Source organism: Camelina sativa, chromosome 18 (assembly GCF_030686135.1).
Source record: "Camelina sativa cultivar CO46 ecotype springtype chromosome 18, ASM3068613v1".
NCBI classification, from domain to species: domain Eukaryota; kingdom Viridiplantae; phylum Streptophyta; class Magnoliopsida; order Brassicales; family Brassicaceae; genus Camelina; species Camelina sativa.
Window position 1 is genome coordinate 18655909 of NC_141897.1, and position 23214 is coordinate 18679122.

At 37.9% G+C, this 23214-nt stretch overlaps 4 protein-coding genes across 7 annotated transcripts; 1 reads left to right on the top strand and 3 right to left on the bottom strand.

Annotated features, from left to right (window-relative positions):
- The first annotated feature begins 325 nt into the window (after positions 1-325).
- Positions 326-6674, top strand: LOC104761811 (uncharacterized). 3 transcript variants are annotated; one of them, XM_010484942.2, is made up of 3 exons: positions 326-838; positions 5122-5372; positions 6012-6674. In XM_010484942.2, the coding sequence occupies exons 2-3, from the start codon at positions 5124-5126 to the stop codon at positions 6486-6488; spliced, it is 726 nt and encodes a 241-aa protein (XP_010483244.2). In that variant the 5' UTR covers positions 326-838; positions 5122-5123; the 3' UTR covers positions 6489-6674. The 3 variants fall into 3 exon arrangements, with proteins under 3 accessions (XP_010483244.2, XP_019095377.2, XP_010483245.2); XM_010484943.3 differs by lacking the exon at positions 326-838 and adding an exon at positions 4884-5015; XM_019239832.2 differs by lacking the exons at positions 5122-5372; positions 6012-6674 and adding an exon at positions 1557-4062 and having other exon boundaries at positions 362-838.
- Positions 6675-6801: 127 nt separating this feature from the next.
- LOC104761812 (uncharacterized) lies at positions 6802-8200 on the bottom strand. The gene is made up of 3 exons (XM_010484944.2): positions 7905-8200; positions 7646-7816; positions 6802-7174 (listed from the first exon to the last, which is right to left on the bottom strand). Exons 1-3 carry the CDS (start codon positions 8063-8065, stop codon positions 6934-6936), a joined length of 573 nt encoding a protein of 190 aa, XP_010483246.1. The 5' UTR covers positions 8066-8200; the 3' UTR covers positions 6802-6933.
- Positions 8201-8468: 268 nt separating this feature from the next.
- Positions 8469-21398, bottom strand: LOC104761813 (ATPase 3, plasma membrane-type). 2 transcript variants are annotated; one of them, XM_087499445.1, is made up of 18 exons: positions 21293-21398; positions 14025-14108; positions 13809-13872; positions 12779-12898; positions 12446-12682; positions 11588-12349; positions 11376-11498; positions 11188-11292; positions 10965-11109; positions 10718-10882; positions 10390-10628; positions 10259-10291; positions 10094-10175; positions 9850-10010; positions 9588-9761; positions 9309-9491; positions 9016-9197; positions 8469-8920 (listed from the first exon to the last, which is right to left on the bottom strand). In XM_087499445.1, the coding sequence occupies exons 3-18, from the start codon at positions 13851-13853 to the stop codon at positions 8827-8829; spliced, it is 2850 nt and encodes a 949-aa protein (XP_087355571.1). In that variant the 5' UTR covers positions 13854-13872; positions 14025-14108; positions 21293-21398; the 3' UTR covers positions 8469-8826. The 2 variants fall into 2 exon arrangements, with proteins under 2 accessions (XP_087355571.1, XP_019095995.2); XM_019240450.2 differs by lacking the exon at positions 21293-21398 and having other exon boundaries at positions 13809-13920; positions 14025-14091.
- On the bottom strand, positions 18883-20448 carry LOC147923059 (uncharacterized). The gene has a single exon (XM_087497891.1). It carries the CDS (start codon positions 20431-20433, stop codon positions 18883-18885), a length of 1551 nt encoding a protein of 516 aa, XP_087354017.1. The 5' UTR covers positions 20434-20448.
- Positions 21399-23214: the final 1816 nt, after the last annotated feature.

Here is a 23214-nt window from a genome sequence, read left to right on the forward strand (position 1 = left end):
ACATTTTTTTTGGTTCATCATTTGTCCAAATCCTCTTGATCTTCTCAATTTAATATTATATCAACACATCCAATTATCTCACACTCCCACTTACATATATTAAAAATAATATATGCATAATATACAGAATCTACTTTCATAAGACTTAGGATTTAACATGTTATCAATAATACTTAATATATATATGTTCACTCTTAACATAATAACTTATCTATCTTTTGAGTTAAATCTACAACATGGTAAAGATTTCCCTTATTTCACATAGTGGCATTTGTATAAAATACACAATATTTCTATAAAAAATACATATTATTAGTAAATCCACAATATATTTATATAAAATGCAGTTATTGTTTTGTCTGTCTGTTAGAGAGAGAACAATTAGATGGACATAAAAAGCTAAGCATATGAAAACTCTCAGCTTTTTCCTTGCCTCCTTCCTTCACAAATATCACCAGCCTGTCAAAATTTAGCCTTTTAAAACTATTTAACTTCCATCTTTATATATTATTTGTTTATTAATCCTTATTTAGTTTAAGCATTTCCTTAGCTGTGAATTCCCACTATCCATCTCTCACTCTCTCCCCCTTTCTCTCTCTCTCTATCTCTTCTTCCACAGAGCTTTTATTCCAATACCGATTGTTGAAAAAATTCTGTAGTGATCTCTCAGCTTTTGGATTATTTTTTTGTGTTATGCTTTGGAGCAAGTTGGTAGATAAAGCATATATAGTAGTTAAGGTAAGCGTGAGTCTTATGTGAGTTTTGTGGCATGAGCATAGAACATGTGATCAATGAGCTGCTTTGGAGAGAATCACAGCTTGGCCACTCTTCTTTTCAGGTAATTTCGATATAAATTTTATTTCTATGGGTGTTTTTTCTGATTCACTTGATAAAGGTGATGAACTATATATAGAAAGGGTTGCTATATATGTATGTGTGTGTGTTTTGTATGTCCATGAATCAATATACCAACTGTAATGAATCAGATTCTGTATATATGTCTATGTTCGAAAAAAAGGTCATACATTGGGTTCTCAAGTTGGTTTAACTTTTCAATACCTCCGTGAAGAAGAATATAGTTAACAATTAAATTGTGATAGCGAAATAGATATTTTGTTTACATATATTTGCGTGCGCATGTATACACATACATATATAGTATTATTTTTTTAACATGAATCGTTGCTATCTTTTAGCCAAATTATTGTCCTTGTCTTATCCTATTGGGTATCTGTATTGGTTCTCTACAAATATAGATACATAGACATGATCTTCTCATGTCTTCATGTCCTTGCAAGCGTGTGTATACATGTAATGTAAGTAGCTACTAGCTATAAGTACATGTGTCATATAAAAATATTATTTTTTATATGATTTATGTGTAGACAACTTTTTTTAAAACATCCCAGCAAACAAGGTTAAGTGGAAATTTTAGGTGATACAGTCCTCTTCACATGAATACAAGATCATAATGAACGTTGTGACCAATCCATATTACATTATGGCTATAAATTCCTATTATTTGATTTAAATAGACAAAAACTTGTGTGATACAGTCTTCTGGTATGACGATCATCAATCTGAAGATGCAGCATTTGAACAAGTGTTTGAACTACTCCAGAAGGACTTGACGTTAATACGAAAACAAAGTATCAAGTGATCTATGTCGGCTATTATCAAGACTCATACAGATTTAGAAGGCACGAGAAGCTTCTAGAAGATTGAAAAGCTTCATGTTTACAATTGGAATGTAAACATGAAGAAAGTGGGAAATTTCCTAAACCATAAAGAAAACAAAAATTGTCCAATTCCTATTAGGATTAGATTAGGTAGTTTGCTAATTAAATAGCTAATACCTAGATCTATAAATAGAGATGCTAAAGCAAGGTTGAGCTTTAGCACAAACAAGAGAAAGTTAACCTAGCTATTAAGTTTTATTATTTAAGAAAAAGAGCTAAAACTTAGAGAGAGCAAGAGGTTTCTTTAAGAGAGTTTTGAGAGGTTAGAAAATTGTTTAGAACAAACTTGTAAACAGTTTGTTCTAAACAATTTTCTATCAATCAAAAGAGAGTTTAAAGAAATCAATAGTTTCATTGTTCAGATCATAAGTTCTCACACTTTCAATTGGTATCAGAGCAGCACTTTTTCGGATTACTACATATGAGATTCTGCGGACAAGATGGAGAGCTACGGAGATCTGATCAACAATAACAAAGTTGTCTTGGATGATGGAAACTATGGGTTTTGGAAATCAAGAATCAAATCTATCATAGGAGGTATTGATCGTCTTGCTTGGAAGACTGTTCTGGAAAAGTGGGAGGAACCGACGATCAAGAACGAGTCAAGCAATCGAATTCCCAAACCCGAAGCCGACTGGACTGATGAAGAACATAAGAAATCCAAGTACAATTCAAGAGCATTGAGTGCTATTCATTGCAGTGTAGGAATGAAGCAGTTCGATCTAATTCAGGGGTGTGAAATTGCTAAGGAAGCTTGGGATATTCTGCAAATCCAGTATGAAGGAACCACAAAAGTGCAAAGCTCAAGAAAAGACATGCTGGCTTCACGATTCGAAAATCTAAGGATGGAAGAACACGAATCAATATCAGACTTTAGTTCAAAGTTAAGTGCGCTAGCTCAGGAAGCATTAACTCTTGGAAAGACTTATAAGGATCAAAAGCTGGTCAAGAAGTTTCTAAGGTGTCTACCTTCAAGGTTCATGGGATACAAGACTGCACTAACTGTTTCACATGATCTAGACAGTCTTAGTTATGGTGAAGTGGTTGGAATGCTGCAAGCTCACGAGATGGAGCTTAATGGAATTAAGAAACCAAAAGGTATAGCCTTAACGGTTAGTAGAGACACATCAGATCAAGGAGAAGAAGATGTTGTGAGTTTATTAGTAAGAAGATTTGATCGTGCTTTAAGAAGAATAGAACAAGGTAATTCACAAAAGAAGACTGGAGTTTTCAAAAAAAATCAGTGAAGATAAGAAGGCTGATATGCAGTGTCATGAATGCAAAGGGTTTGGACATTTCATTCGTGAGTGTCCAACGATTAAGCTTCGAGATGCAAAGTGCACTATTTGCAGAGGTACAAGACATACACAGGAGGGATGTGTGAGTAACCTTAAACACAAGAAAGAGAAGTCTATGATAAGTATTGAAGATGATTCAGATGATGGTAGCAGTAGTGAAGAAGAACTCATAAATCTAGTAGCGATGGTGGGAATTACAGAATTTGAGATTGATGTTTGTTTAAAGAGAGTTTTGAGATGCAGCATTTGATTAAATTCGTATTAACGTCAGTTTTGAGATGTTTGTTTAAAGAGAGTTTTGAGATGCAGCATTTCATCCGTGAGTGTCAGAACGTTTAAAGATGTTTGTTTTATATCTAAGCCAAAAAATCTTATGCTTGAGAAGCACAAAGTTAAAAAGGGGGAGATTGAAGATGCAGCATTTGAACAAGTGTTTGAACTACTCCAGAAGGACATGACGTTAATACGAAAACAGAGTATCGAGTGATCTATGTCGGTTATTATCAAGACTCATACAGATTTAGAAGGCACGAGAAGCTTCTAGAAGATTGAAGAGCTTCATGTTTACAATTGGAATGTAAATATAAAGAAAGTGAAAAATTTCCTAAACCATAAAAAAAAAAAAAAAAATTGTCCAATTCCTATTTGGATTAGATTAGGTAATTTGCTAATTAAATAGCTGATACCTAGATCTATAAATAGGGATGCTAAAGCAAGGTTGAGTTTTAGCACAAACAAGAGAAAATTAACCTAGCTATTAAGTTTTATTCTTTAAGAAAAAGAACTAAAACTTAGAGAGAGCAAGAAGTTTCTTTAAGAGAGTTTTGAGAAGTTAGAAAATTGTTTAGAACAAACTTGTAAACAGATTTTCTATCAATCAAAAGAGAGTTTAAAGAAATCAATAGTTTCATTGTTCAGATCATAAGTTCTCACACTTTCACAATCTAGACTACATAATAAAAATTCCTATTTGTAGATATTAAATTGAAAGCTCGACTAGTGTTTTTTGTTCCCTTTTTTCCCCATGTCTCTATCTATTTTATTTTTAATCATTTTTTCGTATTCTAAAGACTCATGCTTATCCAAAAAAAGAAAAGGAAAACAAAAATATCAACAACTTGCATTTTTTTTTTCTTCGTCCTTTGAAATCTTCACCACATATATATATTTTTTTTTTGCAATTTCACAACGCGAATCATTCTATTTAAAACTTTAGTAGTGAAAATGATATTATTGTACTATATCGCACCAATTGTTATACCGATTTAATAATATAAAATATTATATACGAATAACTTATTCTATAAGATTATATTTTTCACAAAATATTTTTTATAGATAATGAGTAGTATACAACAAATAATAATTAGAAATTTTTGCATTGGTCATGCAAGTAAATAAATTGGAAATCAGTTTTCATTAAAGAAACAAGTTTTGTACGATTAACTTATTGGTAGGACAAGCCGTGTCTAATGTTATTCATGATGGCACTACTTAGATACTGACATGTGAAGTATTCAGCTCGGTTTAAATGTATTATTTGTTCAAACTTCAAAGTTTATATATAATATTACATTTGAAATAATGTATGAATTATATCATTTATTTTTGTTTGGAATGAGTAAATAAGGTAACAAGCAAACAAAAATAAATTGACATAAATAAACAAAAAAATTGTTTAGTCATTTTCAATTCAAAAATGAGTAGATCCTCTACTTCTATGATCACTAACAACAAATTTCAAAAATGTAAACCAATAGTTTGTGGTGTATAACGTGTTCTATCCATTGGTTTGGTAATCAGAAAGACATATTGATTCTTTTTTTTTTTAATACTTTGTTCTGAGACAAAACACCATGAGAGAGAATCTAATAAAATATAAAAGTGTGTCCCACTAGTCAACCTTCTTTTGTCTACAAACCCTTCACTTCAAAAACTAGTGGCTTCTGACGATTACTCCATCAGGATCATATCACATGTATACACACACAATCACATATATACAATCTAAATGTATTAGGCTTCCTTTTTATGTGTTTATCAATTATCAAATGGTTATGAAGTTGTGTGATTCTACGTTTCAGGCATGGGAACAAAGACGGTTGAGCGAATTGGGACGAATCCCCTTGGCTTAAAGAGTGTTGATCACAGTGGATTCATCAGTTTTGGCGTTAATGGTCGAGGAAAATCGTCAAAGGAGACGTTGACTGACGACAAAGAAGAGGAACAAGGAGGTGTTTCTATTATTAGGTCAATGGATAGGTTTCTTGAAAAGCAAAATGCTGAATCGATCAGACATACAATGCAAGCTCAAGAAGATACTTTTAAGCAACAGGTACGTTATACTTGATATATATATATATATATGCAACATTTCCATGGATTTGGTGGTTTTGGTTCTTATTTTTGGTGTTTTATAAAAGTAACCAAACTAAAAAGTAAATCTAGTGATGGATCATCTTGGAGTAATTCTTTTTTTTAATTATTTATGAAATATTTAAATTTCTCTTTTGCGTTGATGAGTCTAATTTTCACTTTTGGATTAATTCAGCTTTAGCTTTTCGGTTTTTTTAAAGGATGATCAGTTTAACGAATCAAGATATGCATGATTTAGCTAGCTACTTAATAATGTTTATTTTCTTTTCTTTCTTTTATTTAGTTTAGATCAGTTATCCATACATAATATATACCTATAAAGTGATAATTAACAATGATATAATATATATACACTTAACTTAGATTTATAATTTGAGTTTTTGTTTCTTTTATCTTTAGGTCCAGTGAAGATAAATATCTTCATTAAAACGTAAAATTTTTTTAACAAAATTGAGAATCGAATTAAAATTTTCGTTCATTTTCTTAATTTCAGCTTGGTTTGGACCAATTTAGGCTATCACATCAAACATAACAACTTTAACTTGTTGATGATATATGATAACTATGCATATAACAAAGTAATATATAATCGGCGCAGGTACGAGAGCTACATAGAGTATATAATACACAGAAAATGATGATGAATCAACTCAAACATAGAAGCCAATATTGGACTGTTGACAACAACAAAGACCAAACCGGTTCAAGAGAGAGAACCGGAAGTTGTCCAGGCATAGACCTCGAAAATGTGGTTAGAGCAACACAAACGACGACAGATCATATCGAAGAGAGCGAACTAGAATTGACATTGAGCATTGGGTTGTCTTCTTCATCAACTACTATGACGACGACTACGAACAAGGACATGGACTACTCGTCGACGACGTCGTTGAGATCATCATCGGATAATTGTAATAATCAGAGCAATAAGAATAATAATAACAGTAATAATAACCAAGAAAGTAGCGGACCAAACACGCCTATGAGCAGCTCAAGTACGACGTCGTTGGATCGAGAGAAGAAGAGACCTCATTGGCTTTTTCAAGGACTTAGTATTAACCGAACCTCTTCTTGATTTTTGTTAATTCACTGACCTTTTATTTTTTTTCTTCTTCTTCACCTTCTTCTCATTTTTTTTTTTGTATCTGATTTCTTATTATTGTTATTACTACCAGTTTTACTGTTTTCACTTTTAGCTCTAATTATCTTTCTTCGTTAGCACTGATAAACCATTGACAAAATAAAATTATGTGTTGCTTAAGAATCTATATTCATTTGCTTTTGGACCTCAATGAGGTCATACATTATATTGGGATGGAAAGAACTCAATGGGCGCCATGAGGTGTTTTTAATTTGACTCTTGTGATTTTTACGATTGGTCGTCTAAATTAATTACTAATCTAAAACTTTATAAACCGTCTTCGTCCATCATAAGTTTTTATACACAAAATCGTATATTTCACTATGTTATTTCAGCATATTACATAACCCTCTCTCTTTTAATTTGTTTTTTCGCTCCCCTAATAGTCATCTCCGTCATCTTCATCATTTCTTGATCGGAAAAAGTTTCTAGCCACGGCTGAAGCGGCTCCAAAAAACATGAAGAGAAGTAGGAGGTCGAAGCCGCCACCACCAGCACCAACTGCTACCGCAGGACCAGGGGCAAAAAAGGAAAACGGTGACCATCCGTAACCGCCGTAACCATATCCATAGCCACCGACCAAAGGTGGTGCAACCTGAGGATTCACGTAGATGTTTGTCCTGTGAAAAGGAAACTGTTAGGGATATATAAAAAGGTCTTGATTTATATATCATCTTTTTTGTTTGCGTTTATAACTGACTAATAAAATTTGAAATGTAAAAGTATAAAATATAATTCTCTACTAATGGGCTAGTGTGGATATGAGGCTGCTAAAAAACGCCCATGCATAAAGCCTCTTGTATCGATAAAAAGATGACATAAACAAATACAGTATTTTTTATACGACAAATTAAACGATTTAAGTTTTGTATGTGGTTGTCCAAAAAAAAAAAAAAAAAAAAAGTTTTGTATGCTTCAAAATATTTTAACCAAATACAAATCTTGAATCTACATGCAAATTTTTAAAGATATTGTTTTCAGTAAGTAAGGTAATTTTTAAGGTCTTTCTTACTTAAATCATATATTTGAAAAATTAAAATCGTGATTAGAGAGCTTCAGTTAAAAAAAAAAGAAGTAAATAAATAAATTACCTTGATCGGTTGTTAATTCTAGGAGGAGGGCGAGGAGCTGAAGACCGAAACGCCTGACCGCCGACTCTTCCACCACTCTTGGCCGCAAACGCATCCCCTACGTTTCCCAAAGCCAAAACGCCAACCGCTAGCGTCGCGATTGCCAATTTCGCCAGCTGATTCTCATTTTTCCTAATCATTAAATAACATAATTTAATAAGAGCAAACCCGAATTTAAAAACAAAAAAAAAATCACTAAAAATTAATCAAAAAAAATTACCGGGAAGAACCAGTTTCGTCTTCGTCGTGGTGTGGAGACTTACAACAGATTGAGTTGGGACGAGTGAGATTAATATTGGATCTAGGTTTGAAACTGTGTCGGAAACCGAACGTATCCGATGAAAAGCTCTGTCGTGAGGAAGCAACAGCGGCGAGATACATTTTTTTGTTGTTGTGTTTTGGACTCTGTGATTTTGTGTTCCAAAGCTCTTCTTCTTCTATGTTCTTTAAAGATCCTTCACGTCTTCTTGGTTTTTGTTTTTGTAGCTCATAGTTTGTGATAAAACGATTGCCACGTGGGTAACAACTAGTGGCTTACTAAAGAACACATGTATCCACACGGATTAAAAAATCCGGTTTTATGTTATCAAATCGGTCTAAAGAAATAACCGAACCGGTTAGTCATCTAACCAAACAAGCAATATACGGTACTCTTGGTTTAATTTGGAATACTCGAGTCAACAACTTCGATTGTTAACACTAAACACGCCATAAGGTCATTAACCTTCATTGCAAGTTTGCAACATTGTGAACCGCTGCTTCAAGCAAAAACACAGTCCGCATCTGAAAAAAGAATTTTTTATTGAAATTGACAAACCCAACTGTTGAATCACTATTGAACTTTAAAATGTATAAAAACCTAAAATAATAGTATCTTCTCTTTTGTTTTCTCTTTTGTTTTTTCCAAGAGATGGGAAACGAAAACACATGGTTATAATTAACTCTAAAATCATGAAGAAGGAAGATAAAAAAAACCCCAGGAGTTTAGATGAACTTAAAAGCACACATATACTTAAACAAAAAAAAAAAAAAAACTTATTTCTCTCCTCTTATAAAATCATCATCATTATCATCTGTTAAACAAAAGGATCTTCTTCCTTCTTCCTTGATCATCTTCTTGTTAAACTGAGTCGGATCTTTTATTAAACGGTGTAGTGACCAGCTGTCTCGATGTCAAGTCCCTTTAGCTTCACCACTGACTCTACATGTCCTTTAAGCGTATGGAGTTCCCTAAGCCTGTAAAGCAAATACACAAAAAGCCGTAACGTTAGCTTGACTCACAAGAAACATTGAAGTTTTTTTTTTCTTTTGTTTTACGAGTTATCCATTACCTTGCGATCTCAGCTCGTCTCTTGGCTTGATTTGCAATCTCGGACAGTTCTCTGTAACCACCTTTCTCTGGGAGAACATTGGCTGTTTCAGTGTTCTGGAGACCGTGTAAAGTCCTCTGCGCATGAGCCCATTGTGCTTCTCTCTCCTCGATTCCATAGTTTTGCTTAGTGGTAAACGCAGTCTGTGTTTTTTTTTTTTTTGACAGAGAGATTTTGTTTGATCTTAGAAATCACATTTTAGAAGAAGAAAGGACCAGAGTACAAAAAGAGTAAATTAAGAAAGCAAAACGTACCTTGTTGTCAATGAGATTGTTCCAGGCTGTTCCAGCTAGTATGTAACGGATCGCGAACTTCAGTATGTCTAATGGAAAGTAAAAAACAATACTGAAAAGCCAGATAACTCCAGCCCACCCCCATCCTATTCCTTTGATTCTTGCAAATTCCCAACTCCCGTAAACCGCAATCAATGTTGCAATCTACAAGGTCAAGTTTATGAATCATTAAAGAGAGTTTATAATGAAATGAAGAAGAAGAAGAAGAAGAAGAAACAGTATCATGTTTAATATGCTTACCGCTTGTGCTACCCAGAAAGCAATAAGCAAGAGATATCCAGGACGTTCTGCAAATGACCAGCCTCTGGATCGAGTGACGAAGATAAGAGCTTGGCTCACAATACTGACTTGCAAGTATAAAGCTGACATCATTTCATGGTCGCTGCCTCTTATGTCTTTCACGTGGAACGTTCTCTATAAATTCACAAAAAAAGAAAAAAACAGAGTTTAATGCTTGTGTGACAAGTAATTGTGAAGAGATATTTGATTATATGTTATGTACCGGGAAGAAATCGGTTTTGTATGCAGCCCAGAAGAAAATAACAGTCACTATAGCCATGTAGCCTCCAAGAACAACGCCGGTTGCGAAGATTTCTTTGAGTTTCCAGCTATCTGGTGTAGGAGAAGGCTTGACTCTGTCCTTTGAGATCGTCATAATAGTTCCTGTTGAGTAGTACGTAGTATGAATGATGTTAATTATGTTAGTCTTCTATATAAATAGTTGTTGTAAAGAGAAGAAAACTAACCATCGTTTAATATGGCAATGATCAAAACCATGAATGGTGAAAAGTCGAACTTCCATATCAGCGCAATGAGCATGAAACCAAACTGTAAAAAGGCACAAAGAAAGAGATTATAAACAGGTGATTATGTGATGATATTTAAGAATGCATACAAGATTGGTTACTTACCACAATACGGATGGTAATTGAGACTGCGTAAATCTGTTTTAAAAGAAGATCATAAAACATAATCAGAACAAGTGATATCGGTGAAAAGGTTCTAAGAAAGCTATAGCTTAAGATTAAGAGAGAACACTCACTGTGTAGTTCTTCATTCTCTGGAAGATGGCTCTACTCGTTAGAACCGCGCTGATGATCACACTGAGACCTGGCTCCGTAAGGACGATATCAGAAGCACCTCTAGCAGCGTCAGTTGCATCAGCGACAGCGATACCTATGTCAGCTTTCTTCAAAGCGGGAGCGTCATTCACACCATCTCCTGTCATACCACAGATATGCTTCTTTTCTTGCAACTTCTTCACAATTTCGTATTTGTGCTCTGAAAAAAAAAAGACAAATGTTAAAGTTAGAAGAGAAAATTTGAGTTAAGAAACGAGATATGAAAAGAAAGAAAGCTCTTAAACCAACCTGGGAAGACCCCAGCAAAGCCGTCAGCTTTCTCAATCAACTCCTCAACAGGAAGGTGAGCAATGGCTTCGTCTTTGTGGTTACCGAGTAAAGAAGCGGATGGGTACATGTTTGTTCCCATTCCAAGTCTACGTCCAGTCTCTTTCGCAATAGCAAGTTGATCACCTATTTAAAACCAACGTAAACATAAGTAAGAAATCCAAGAGTATTTTCACACAAAGCAAAGAGTAATGTTTTAGATGTAAACCAGTAATCATCTTGACGTTGACACCGAGTTCTAGAGCTCTTCTTATGGTTTCTGCACTATCATGTCTTGGAGGATCAAACAAAGGCAACACACCTACGAACTCCCATGGACTACCAGAGCTTTCTTTTGTTTTCTCAGGTACAGTCTGAAATAAAGAAACACAACATTCACATCTAACTCTTTTCATATAGTTCGTTACACGATGTAAAACAAATTTTCTCACCTGTCTTGCAACAGCTAAAGACCTGAGTCCACGCTCAGCGTACTTATCTATTGCAGAGTGGACTCTCTTCCTCAAATCAGGTCTCGCGTTGCAGAGATCAAGAATCTGAAATCATCATATAATCGATTAATCATTAAAGAAAGACACAACAGTTAACTTAAAAGTAAAACAAAATCAGTTCAAGTTACCTGCTCGGGAGCTCCTTTGCTTACTCGGTGCCAGTTTCCATTGCTATCGATATACGTCAAAGCGGTTCGCTTATCAACTGGATTGAATGGAAAGAAGTGAATCTCTCTAATTCCAGCTCTTGCCTGAAAGAAAAATACAAACAATGAGAACAGAACATTCCGTGTTCTTCAAGAATGAAAACAGAATTTTCAGAACTTATATATATACATACCTCTTTTGGATCAGCAAGCATTCCAACCATAGCAGCATCAATAGCATCTTGATTCTCAACTCTTGAAGCCCTAGCAGCAAAAAGCAAAACCTCATCTTTCTCAACGCCTCTAGCACAAACCTCAATCAGATTCTTGTCAACACTAAGCTTGTTCAAGGTCAAAGTCCCGGTTTTATCACTGCACAGAACATCCATACCAGCCATCTCTTCAATAGCGGTCATACGTTTCGTGATGGCTCCTTGCTGAGACAACTTGTGAGATCCAATAGCCATTGTCACAGACAAGACAGTAGGCATAGCAATGGGGATACCACCAATCAAAAGAACAAGAAGATTGTCGATTCCGTCTCTGTAGTGTCTGCGCTGGATCGGATACATCACAATGAGTTCAATCACAATACCAACAGCTATGGAACATATGCAGAAGTTTCCAATCGCCGTAAGAACTTTCTGGAAATGTCCAACTTGGTTTGTGCTGTCGACAAGATGAGCCGCTTTACCGAAGAAGGTATGGACTCCAGTGGCAATCACAACCGCTTCAATCTCACCTTGCTTGCAGGTAGAACCAGAGAAAACTTCTTCTCCTGGACCTTTTGTTGCGGGAAGGGACTCTCCGGTTAGAGCAGACTGGTCGACTTTTAAAGCATCGCCTTCAAGAAGACGTGCATCAGCAGGAATGATGTCACCTAGCTTGATGCTCACGATATCTCCAGGAACAAGAATTGAAGCTTCTTGCTCTGACCATTTGCCATCTCTTAGAACCTGCGTAACAAAAACAAATATAGTTGGACCTTGAGGTTCTTATATAGCTTCAAGAATTGTATCAAAACACAAATAGGAGTTTGAGGAGAGAGAGACCTTAGTTTTGGGAGCAAGACCAGCCATAAGAGCAGCAGCAGCATTACCGGCATTGTTTTCTTCAATGAAACTGATAGTTGAGTTGATAACCAAAAGACAAACAATACCGACAAAATCTTGCCAGTCCGGTGGCTTTCCACCGCCATTAGCCAACGCAATAGCCATGATAGCAGCTGCTTCCATGACCCAAGAGAGAGGGTTCCACATAAAACCCAAGAACTTGAGTAATTTGCTTTCCTGTTAATTGAAAACACACACCAACAAAACACACAGTTAGTTACTTATGACTTTTTAAATAGGGTCAAAACCAAACTAGATAACATGTTTTGTTACCTTCTTCTCCTCGAGTTTGTTGGGACCAAAGATCTGGAGTCTGTTTTCTCCTTCTGCCCCAGACAAACCTTCTCTTGAGCATTTCAACTGCTGGAACACTTCTTCAATTGGGATTTTCTCCTGCAAGATAAACACAAAAACGATTCAATGATCTCATAACTCATATTCATAAGGTGTAAATCCCATTATTTAATCACGACAAAAAAAAAAGAAAAGAAAAAAAAATTGTTATTTAATCTTTTAAACAAAACAATAATAACCTTTTTACCCACACACATGAAAAGTAAGAATAATCAGCGTATAATAATAAGCCTAAAAGGCCCAATTAAATTAAAGGCCCAATGGAACGGAACGTATAAAAAATAGGGGTAAATCTGTCAATATAAGATGGGATCTTAAATTGAGTTCTGAAAATCAGGTGAAGATTGGAGTTTACTAGTTTAGTATTTATCTAGGGAAGTGATTAAACGGTTGATAATGCGATTTCCTGTGAGTATGAAAAATTCCAAAAAACTTACTAATTAACACCCAAAATTTTGACTAAAAACTTATCGAAGAAAATCTCAAAAATAGGTAAACTCATTAAGAAAGAATCATGTGAAAGTAAAAGAGTACTTCTATAAAAAAATAATACTTTTCGCTTTATTTGGTAAGTAAATAACATAATTATAACTAAAATTACTGGTGATTCTGCGATTCGTATAGAATCGTGCAATTGCAAAATCTAGTAGGAAAAAATTAATAAAGAAAAAGCCAAAAAGGTATACCCAAAAAAATCTGAGATCAATATTAATATTTTTATTTTGTCATGGATTCTATTCTCATCGCTAAAAAACACTCAAGCTATACATGAAATCAAAAAGTTCAACGATCTAATCGATGTAAAGAGAATTATGTTTGTAGAACGGTAGAACCCTAAGTACGTCGAACGAATCGTTTAGTAAAAAAGCAAAGTAAACTTTTCTCTCGTTAACAATCTAAACGAACGTAACGAAACTAAACACATATAGTAAAGAGAAGAAGTTCATACCAGATCAATATTCTCGTTCACGATATTCTCGAGCCCACTCGCCATTTTTCCTCTCTTCTGCCGCCTAGCTTCGTCAAACCATACAAGAATCGTTATAAACTATTCGCAAAAGCTGCGGAAGAACCAAGCAAATAAAGTAGCGATATCGAAGCTATATTCCAAACTTTGAAAAAAAAAAAAAAAAAAAGAGAAAGAGAAATCAAAGTTGAAACGAACCAGATTCTTCGGAGTGAAGGTGGACTACGTTAGGCTCTCTCTATTTATATGCATATCTCCCTTACCCGACGTCGTTTATAGCACCTCCATTTTTTTTTTTTTTTTTTTTTTGACAACAATAGATTAGCTCAAACGAGCCAATGCGTAGGGAACTTGTTTACATACAGAACACTTTGCGGAGAAGTGCGCGCATAGCGTGCAAGAAGATCCGCTTTTGAATTTGCATCTCTGGAAATATAAGATAAGGAAAAGGAAGAGAACTCCTCCCTGTCCGTCCTTATGTCATGTAGGTAAGTCGAGAAAGCCGGCCAGTCGTGCGGTGAAGACACCATCTTCACCAAGTCAGCGCAGTCCGAGTAGAAAGCCACATCACAGTAATCGTGTCCGATCATGCAGCGCATTGCCCAAATGAAAGCTTCCACTTCAGCGTGTAAGGGGGAAAGACTTTGCCGGAAATTAGTAGCACCCCTTCCTGGCCTTGGGTCATGGGGCTGGATACAGAACCACCCTGCTCCTGCGAACCGATCATTGGATTTCCAAGAACCATCCACAAAACATCGGTAACCTGTAAAGAACAAAGGTAGAGAGCCGTTGGGCCGCTGTGGGCGGGATTCGGCTACCGTAGGTTGGTCAGAGTTAACCCCATCTTCACCTCCCTCCTGAGCCTTATGCCAGGATACAGCCTCACCTTCAGCTATCCGGACCGTTTCCTCTGGGCGTTCTGTAATATTTTCGAAAACCTTTGCATTACGCGCCTTCCATAAATACCACAAAATCCACGGGAAAGCGGACACATGAGAGCCCGGGCTATTGGGGTCCAATAAATGATCCATATTTGCAAAAACTGACTCCACCGGAAAACACTGTGAACCGACCGGTACCTGGGATAATGCCCACACCTGACGTGCCGGGGGGCAAAGGAACAAGACATGATTTACTGTCTCCTCCTCTGCACCACAACGTGAGCAGGACAAATCACATGAAATGCCACGTTTCCGCAAATTTCGTGAAACCGGGATACACCCTGACAAAACCTGCCACATAAAATGGTGCAGTTTTGGTGGGCAACGCACCTTCCAAACACTAGCCAGAAGAGAAGTAATCTCTGGTCCGACCCCAACCGCCTTAAAAGGCCCTGTTTTCGTCAAACGGGCCACATGATAGCCAGACTTAACAGTATACCTCCCATTTTTCGTAAAATGCCAACCAAGAGTATCATCCTTGGGGCAGCTTCCTAAGGGCAGTGCACCTATCAATGCAACATCGCCAGGATCAAAGTGGTCCGAGAGCACATCCATCCGCCATGAACGTGTCCGAGAATCAATCAAGTGTGAGATTTTAAGAGAAGGGTCCTTAAAAGGGCCCTTACTAAGAGCTGGTCTCGGGGATTGAGCTGGTATCCAGGGGTCAGTCCATATTGAAATGGACTCGCCCGAACCAACACGTTTAATAAGCCCTTTTTGTACCAGAGAGCGAGCTGAAATTATACTCCTCCACCCGTAGGAAGGAGAGTAGGAACGAATCGGTTCCATGGGATCCGAGTTCCGATAGTACCGACCCTTAAGAATCCTGGCAAACAAAGAATCCGGATATTCAATAAGCCTCCATAATTGTTTTGCCAGCAAAGCCGAATTAAAATCATCGACATTCCGAAACCCTAAGCCGCCCTGTTGCTTACTACAACAAAGCTTCTCCCAGGCAAGCCAGTGCATACCACCCGTCCTTCCATCCGAACTCCACCAAAAATTTGCCACCGCACTGGACAATTTGGATGTGATCGTCTTCGGTAGCCGAAAGCAAGACATCACAAACGTCGGTACCGCAGTAGCAATCGATTTGATCATAACCTCCTTCCCTCCTTTAGAGAGCAGTCTCGCCGACCAACCCGTCGTTCGACCCTGCAATCGTTCCCGGACAAACGAAAACACTTTTGTTTTCGACCCCCCTAAACTCTCGGGCAGCCCCAAGTACGATCCCATACCACCCTGAGCTGTGATCCCTAGAACCCCTTGAATCTCCAGTTTTGTCTGTTCCGCAACCGTGTGACCAAACTGGATGGAGGATTTCGCAAAATTAATTTGCTGACCCGAGGCGGCCTCATAATTCCGTAAAATCCTCAAGATGGCCTCACATTGGTCCTTGGCGACCTTACAGAAAAAAAGACTGTCATCCGCAAATAAGAGATGGGTGATTGGGGGGCATTTGTTGGCCACCTTAATCCCTGTAATTAATTTTTCTGCTTCCGCCTTCCGAATGTTGGCAATTAAAACCTCTGTGCATAAAATAAATAAATAAGGAGATAAAGGATCTCCTTGTCGTAATCCCCTTTCCGGAATAATCAGACCATTCGGTTGACCATTCAGAAGAACTTTGTACTCCACCGAACTAACACAAAACATAATCCATCTAATCCATTTCTCATCAAACCCCATCTTGTGAAGTAATTTGTCAATAAACTCCCATTCCACCCTGTCATATGCCTTGCTCATATCTGTCTTAATAGCCATAAATTTCCCTTTACAAGACGGATTAGTCCGTAAGCCGTGAAACATCTCCTGAGCAATCAGGATGTTATCCGAAATGAGCCTTCCCGGGACGAAAGCTGATTGTGTTTCTGAAATAAGGTCCGGTAAAAGCTTCTTTAGCCGTTGACACATGATCTTAGAAATAATCTTATATCCCACGTTACACAAACTAATTGGACGCAGCTCCGTCATCCGAGTCGGCTTAGCCACCTTCGGAATGAGACAGATATGCGTAGTATTCAAACCTCTATCAAAAACCCCCTCCTCGAAAAAACCATTAACTAGTGAGACAAGGTCTCCTTTAACAATCTGCCACGCTTTTTGGTAAAACAAAGCGGTCATCCCATCTGGACCCGGAGCCTTATCCGGATGCATCATAAATAAAGCCGCGCGGACCTCTGATTCTGTGACCCGGGCTGTTAACTGAGCATTGGCCTCAGCTGTAATCACTGGGTGTACCTCACGTAAGACCTCATCAAAATTTGTCGGATGTAATGTTGTAAACAGATCAGCAAAATACGATACTGCAATATTGCAGATGTCCTCATCCTCCGTAGACCAAATCTCATTTTTATCATAAAGACCAATGATCCGATTGCGGGCCCGTCTTTGCTTGGTCAGAGCGTGAAAGTACTTTGAATTTTGGTCGCCCATCTGCATCCATTTATTGCGACTCTTCAAATACCAATACACCTCCTCATCCTTATAGGCTTCCCACAGTCTAGCATTTAAATCAGCGATAACCGAAAGTGGAGTTGCATCGTCAGCCTGCGCGACAGACAACTGGCACTTTAGATCCTCAATTGTTTCCCTACCAAAAGGAACGTGGTCCTTACGCCACCTAGAAATAGCCCGTCTACAAATTACAATTTTATCTAAAAAATTGGGTGAGCTCTGAGGAGTCCCCCCAACCCATCCTGCCTCGATTGCCTCCATCAACCCTTCCTTCCCAATCCACCGTGGGTCAAACATAAAACGTCTTTTTCCCCGTGGCCTTTTTGCCCCTATATTGACCACAACGGGCTTATGATCAGAGGCAATCATAGGTAAATACTCGAGTACCGTATCTGGAAATAGATCATGCCAATCTTCATTGCCGAGGGCTCTATCCAACCGACACCGGATTGGCTTTTTATCCCGCCAACCTCGCCAAGATAAGCAATCTCCTAGGAATGGAAATTCCAGAAAACCACAATCTTGGATCATTCCATTGAAAGGAAGAAATGAAGACGGATGCCGTAATTTGCCTCCTCGTTTCTCATGATTACCAGTTAATTCATTGAAATCACCAACAGTAAACCATGGAGAGGACCGAGACACACCAATACGCAATAACCGCTCCCACACCATGTCACGGTTCTTCGGGACTGGATCACCATAAACGAACGTTAAATAAATGACCCGTCCTTTATAAACCGCTTCAATGTCGATTAACCGATTAGACTCAAATAAAATTGTAACATTAAAATCCGCTTGACTGTAAAAAAGTGCCAAGCCCCCACTTGAACCAATAGGTTCCACTGTGGTTAAATCTGTGTAGCCAAAATGCCCTATATATTTTTCCAGAACCACACGAGGCTGTTTTGTTTCCATCAAAAACAAAAAATCCGGGCGATGTTTATGCCATAGATCCCGCAGATTGCCGATTGTTGCCTTGTTACCTAGGCCTTGACAATTCCAACTGATAATATTCATTAATTAAACCCCCAAAAAAATGTGGTTAAGACCACATAATGCTACCCGTCCAGACCACGGACAAATAACCAAAGTAAAGAACACCACTTTAGTCCGAAAACCACCAATAATATCCACTAAGGCCCAAGGCCCACAACACCAGCCTGGTCCGAGTGTGAAACTCCAAAAACGAGAAACAACCAAAGAAAAACTAAGAGGCTGTGGTATATTGATGCAATACCTTAGACCCCAGTCCAGATTGAAATTATCCCATAGGCATAATAAAAATCCCCAATGAAATATCCAACACACGAAGACAAAAACAGTGGTCCGAAACTGAGAGAAACGCTGTGACCAACAGGAAAATACCCCATAGTAAGAACAAAGACACCAGCATAGTTTTATTATTGTTCTTATGAAAAGGTTACAACAGGTCAGAGCCTGAATTTGCGAAAAAACCCTTTTTAAAGGGAACTGAAGCAAAAAACAAAAGTGAACCAATGGGGCACCCATTATAGTATTATTGAAACCAAGAGAAAGAAAAGGAGAGATAAAAACCCGACTACGCCAGAACACAGTCTTCTTGTGGAAGAAACACCAATAACAGATGAGATGAATTAGACCCACCTCTCCTTGCCAGCACAAACAGACACTTAACATCAATTACCAGGATTAGTTGGAGGTTTTCCTCCATGAGTAGGACCTGCACTCCCTTGCACTCCTCCTCCCACCGTCGAAACCGACGAACCAAGTCTTTTGCGCGGCGAAGCTAATGCATAAAGGTTTCGCTTCTTAGTGCTTGCACCAGGAAGGACCCCTTTGTTCTTGACTGATTTGGACCGAGGTGGTAGAACCCCATTCTTTGCCTTGATTCCCTGCTCCGAAGCCGTATGGTCACCCTCCTTAGCGAGGGTATCCTCATCGTCATGAAGATCCTGCTCCTGGGACTCCCCTAGACCAGAGTCCTTGGTGACAAACGTCACCTCCTCATCAACGATGGGTTGAACCTCCTCAGAGGCTAACCCAGATGCGACCCCATGTTCCTCCATAATCGGACCCAGACCTCCGATCTCTTGTGCATCAGGGAGCTGAAACTCCTGAGCCAGCAAATCACTCAAAGCAGCAGAAAAGAGATCCTCCTGCTGGTCCTGAACCATATCTCGAGTAGTAACATTGTGAGTGTCAGATGCAGGAAAGAGGTTCTTGCACACCGGATTATTCTCACCAGAAGGGACCACAACAGTCAGCGGAAGAGCCCCCTGAATCAGAGATTGATCAGAAGAAACAGCAACCTCCTCCGTAGGAGACACCACAAAAGCGTCAATCAACTTTTGCTCTGTCGCTGAAAGGGAGATCCCTACACCCTCATCCGTACCCTGAGTTGGACCAACACCCTCACCCGCAATCAATGCAATGGTATCAGTCATCGGGACATGTGGTGGAGCTTGCTCCTTTGGTTGAAATTCCCTACGGCCCCGTTTTGACTTGTGTCCAAAACCTTGTTTGTGGCGATGATTGTCACGCTGACCACCTCCAGCACCCCTTTCTCCTCCTACAGCAGGACCCTGGGGATGAGCCCCTCGCATACCTGAGCCAGAACCAGAACTAGAACCGCCCGCAACTGCTCCCTTGTAACTCTGTAACCTATCCTCAGGACGAGGATCCGACCCACCTGCCTGTTGTTGTTTCCCCGTATTACCAAATAACGGGCAACGGGAAACATCATGGCACAGGCTGAAACACCGGCGACAATAGCCATATAACCTCTCGTACCGCAGGGTTACCACCGTTTCTTCACCACTATGGAACTCGACCGAAGCTTCAAACACTAATGGCTTAAAACCATCGAACAAGACTTGAACCCGACCAGTATCGATGTCAACCTCTACAACCTCTCCCAGGTCTGAACCAATGCTGCGGAAGGTCTCGTCTGCCCAAAAATGAAGGGGGACTCCCATCATGCGGACCCAGAACTTGATGAGGTACGGATACTTATGGTCCACCACCGGTTCCCACCTGACCAGGGAGAGCATCCAATGATCAAAGTGGTAAGGTTCCATCTTCAGAACCTCCAAAATATCTTCCTCTTGATCAAAATCAAACTGAAAACGCCCCATACCCAGGTCCGCACCCACAACCCTCTCTTCAATCTTCCAGATCTTTGGCAGCATAAACAAAAGAGCCTGCATGTCCTGCATCGCAGGGTTCATGCATCGACCAATGAGTGTCTTTGCATACCCTTCGATGAGTGCCGAGTTATCAAACCTTGGGATCTTAATCTTCAGCTTACCAGTAGACCCCGACAAACTCTCCGAAGACCTCTGAGAAACCAATAACCCGGTTTGAGCCATAGTATCCGTACGAAGAAGAGAAGAAGGACAAACAGAGAATAAAGGAACCAATAACCAACAAGTTTCAGACCAGGAAAGTTTAAGTGAATAGACAAAAGAACACAGATGAGTGTGAGAAGCAAAGACGATTCTAGAGCCCCTTTTATAACCCATTCCAACCCCCTCGACGTGATCGACCATAATGACGATAATCACAACAATAATTGACCCAAAGATTCGGCCAGAAACCGGGCAATAATTGACGATTATCGAACCAGAGGAAACCAGAGCAAAATCCGTCCAAGCAAATCCCCTCATCTGAGCCCCAGGATCCGTAAACCCAACCCAAAATCGCCATTGAAATCGAACCAGAGCAGAGCAGATCAAAATGTGCCCAAACCTGGGAAAATTCCCACCGTGAAATCCGCCAAAGAGGATTCGATCCCCTACCTGTCTTCCCATCAAATCACCAAGGCAATCCCATGGAGATCCGGAAATTCCCAACACAGGAAGCCTCAAATCCGCAAACAAAATACCGAAATCAGGAGGAGACCGATAAGAGAAACCAAATAAAAACCCCCAGAATCTCGAGGCGAGATCCGCCAGATCGTAAGCTCACCGCAATCGAAAACCAAATCGGAAACCTAAAGACGCATCGAGAGAAAGAGATATTCTCCGCTAGTTTTTGGATTCTATAATAGTTTTTGGATTTTGTTTTTCAAAAACCCGTTCCCCCCACCTCCATTTTATTCTGACATTTATCGTTTTTTTTTTTTTTTGTTAATTAAAGATTATTATCGCTTTGTCAAAGAGATAATTTAGGCATTTTAAATATTTATCACTTTGACTTTTTTTTTTATTTTTAATGTCACTAATATATTAAATTCTGTCAGATTTTTTAAGTATGACTATCTGAGAGACCAGGTCCTCGTTCTGTTATTGAATTTCATTGAGGAGGACACTTTTGTCTAACCATGTCCTACAGTTCATATTAATATTTTTTTATGTAGTCAAATAAATCTTAGTATTAAATTGACAAAATAATATTTAAAAAAAATCTTATTACTATGATTAAAAAAAATCAAGATAATATTAATCTTTTAATCATATTATCTTGATTTTTTTTACATAATTTTTTTAAAAATACTATATTTAATTTCTTTCAAGATAGTCATAATAAATCAACAAATATCCTCGATCATTAATCGTTTTAATTATCTTGAGATAAAGAAAATAAGTATAAATACATTGAACTGACATTTCTTTCGAAAAATAAAATATATTTAGATTTTTGCAATTTTTACCTTCCAATAACATGATATATCGCAAATCTAAATACTGTAAAACAGGAAGAAAAAATAAATCAAACTGCCTTATTTTGAAAAAGCAACGACGTTAATTTCTGGTATAGATGACAGTCATATTTTACGGTGATGGTTCTGTTACTAACTTTGGTAAAAAAAAAGGCTGATGGTCTAATAATCTCCTGACACCTGTCTATCCTTCAGCTGTGGCTGTTACAGAAGACTGATCTTGAAAATAAGATTGCTTTTAAAGCTTTCTGTAAGATTTCTTTGCTCTGACGACAAAAAAAATCTTCTGACATGTACTAGCAGAGAACGAAAAAAAGAGAGATTAGTTTAAATGACATACGTTTATCTTTTTTTTGTCAACGGTGTGAAGAATAAGATCATATTTTTCTTCGCAATCGATTTATACAAAATCTATGTGTAGAGAAAAAAGCGTAAACATATATTATAGTGATCTTTTGGAACGTTTTACCATAATGTATAGTTTGGTAAGTAGTCTTTTAACGTTTATCCCTTAGCTAGCAATCTTTCTTTCCAGTAGGTGTTATCTACATTTCTACTAATCTAGATACAAAACATATGATCTTATATGAAAAAGAATTAGACATAATAAGTTGGATTGTGGGGAGTGGGGACGAATTACGCAGCGTTGCAACATATGTAACGTAAAATGATGGCTCGTACAATCTCTCACGTACACAATCCACTCAAAGTGACGTAGTTTCTTTGGCCTTTGCCTTTGATGCATCTCATGCTCTCCAGGTCCCACGAACCTACCTCAGTCACAGACTCATCCTAATTTGCTTCGTAAAGGTTATTAGTTTTTTTGCTAAACACACTCAAAAGTCTTAAAATTAGAATGTTACATTATTTCAATTCGCTCAAAAAAGTTCCTTGGGCTTTTCTTAATCTACATACACAATTTCTCTGTTTTTAAAATTTTCTACTTTAATCGCATGATGTATTAAACAATTTTCAGCTTTCAACAATATATGTGTATGAACATTCCAACCTCTGTCATTTTATGGTTAACTAGCTAGTAACTAGCCACCAACTGATGTGCAAAAATCACACTTTGAAAAAATTTGTAGTCTTCTAATGGCCAACGTAACATGAGTAGAGAGAATCGATGAAGCATAATTATATTATCAGACCATGTGGCCAGAAAGAAAGACCAGCGAATTTATTCGAACCAAACATAGTGAAGAGGTCTTTTTTTCTTTCTTCTCAATCCTCTCCTTGGCTTTTAGTATACTTTTTCTTTTGGTAAATTCCTTTTAGTAAATTTACGTTTCATCTTTCATATTTTTTTATTTTTTTGTTATATTATCTATTCAGTTTTGTTGATAAT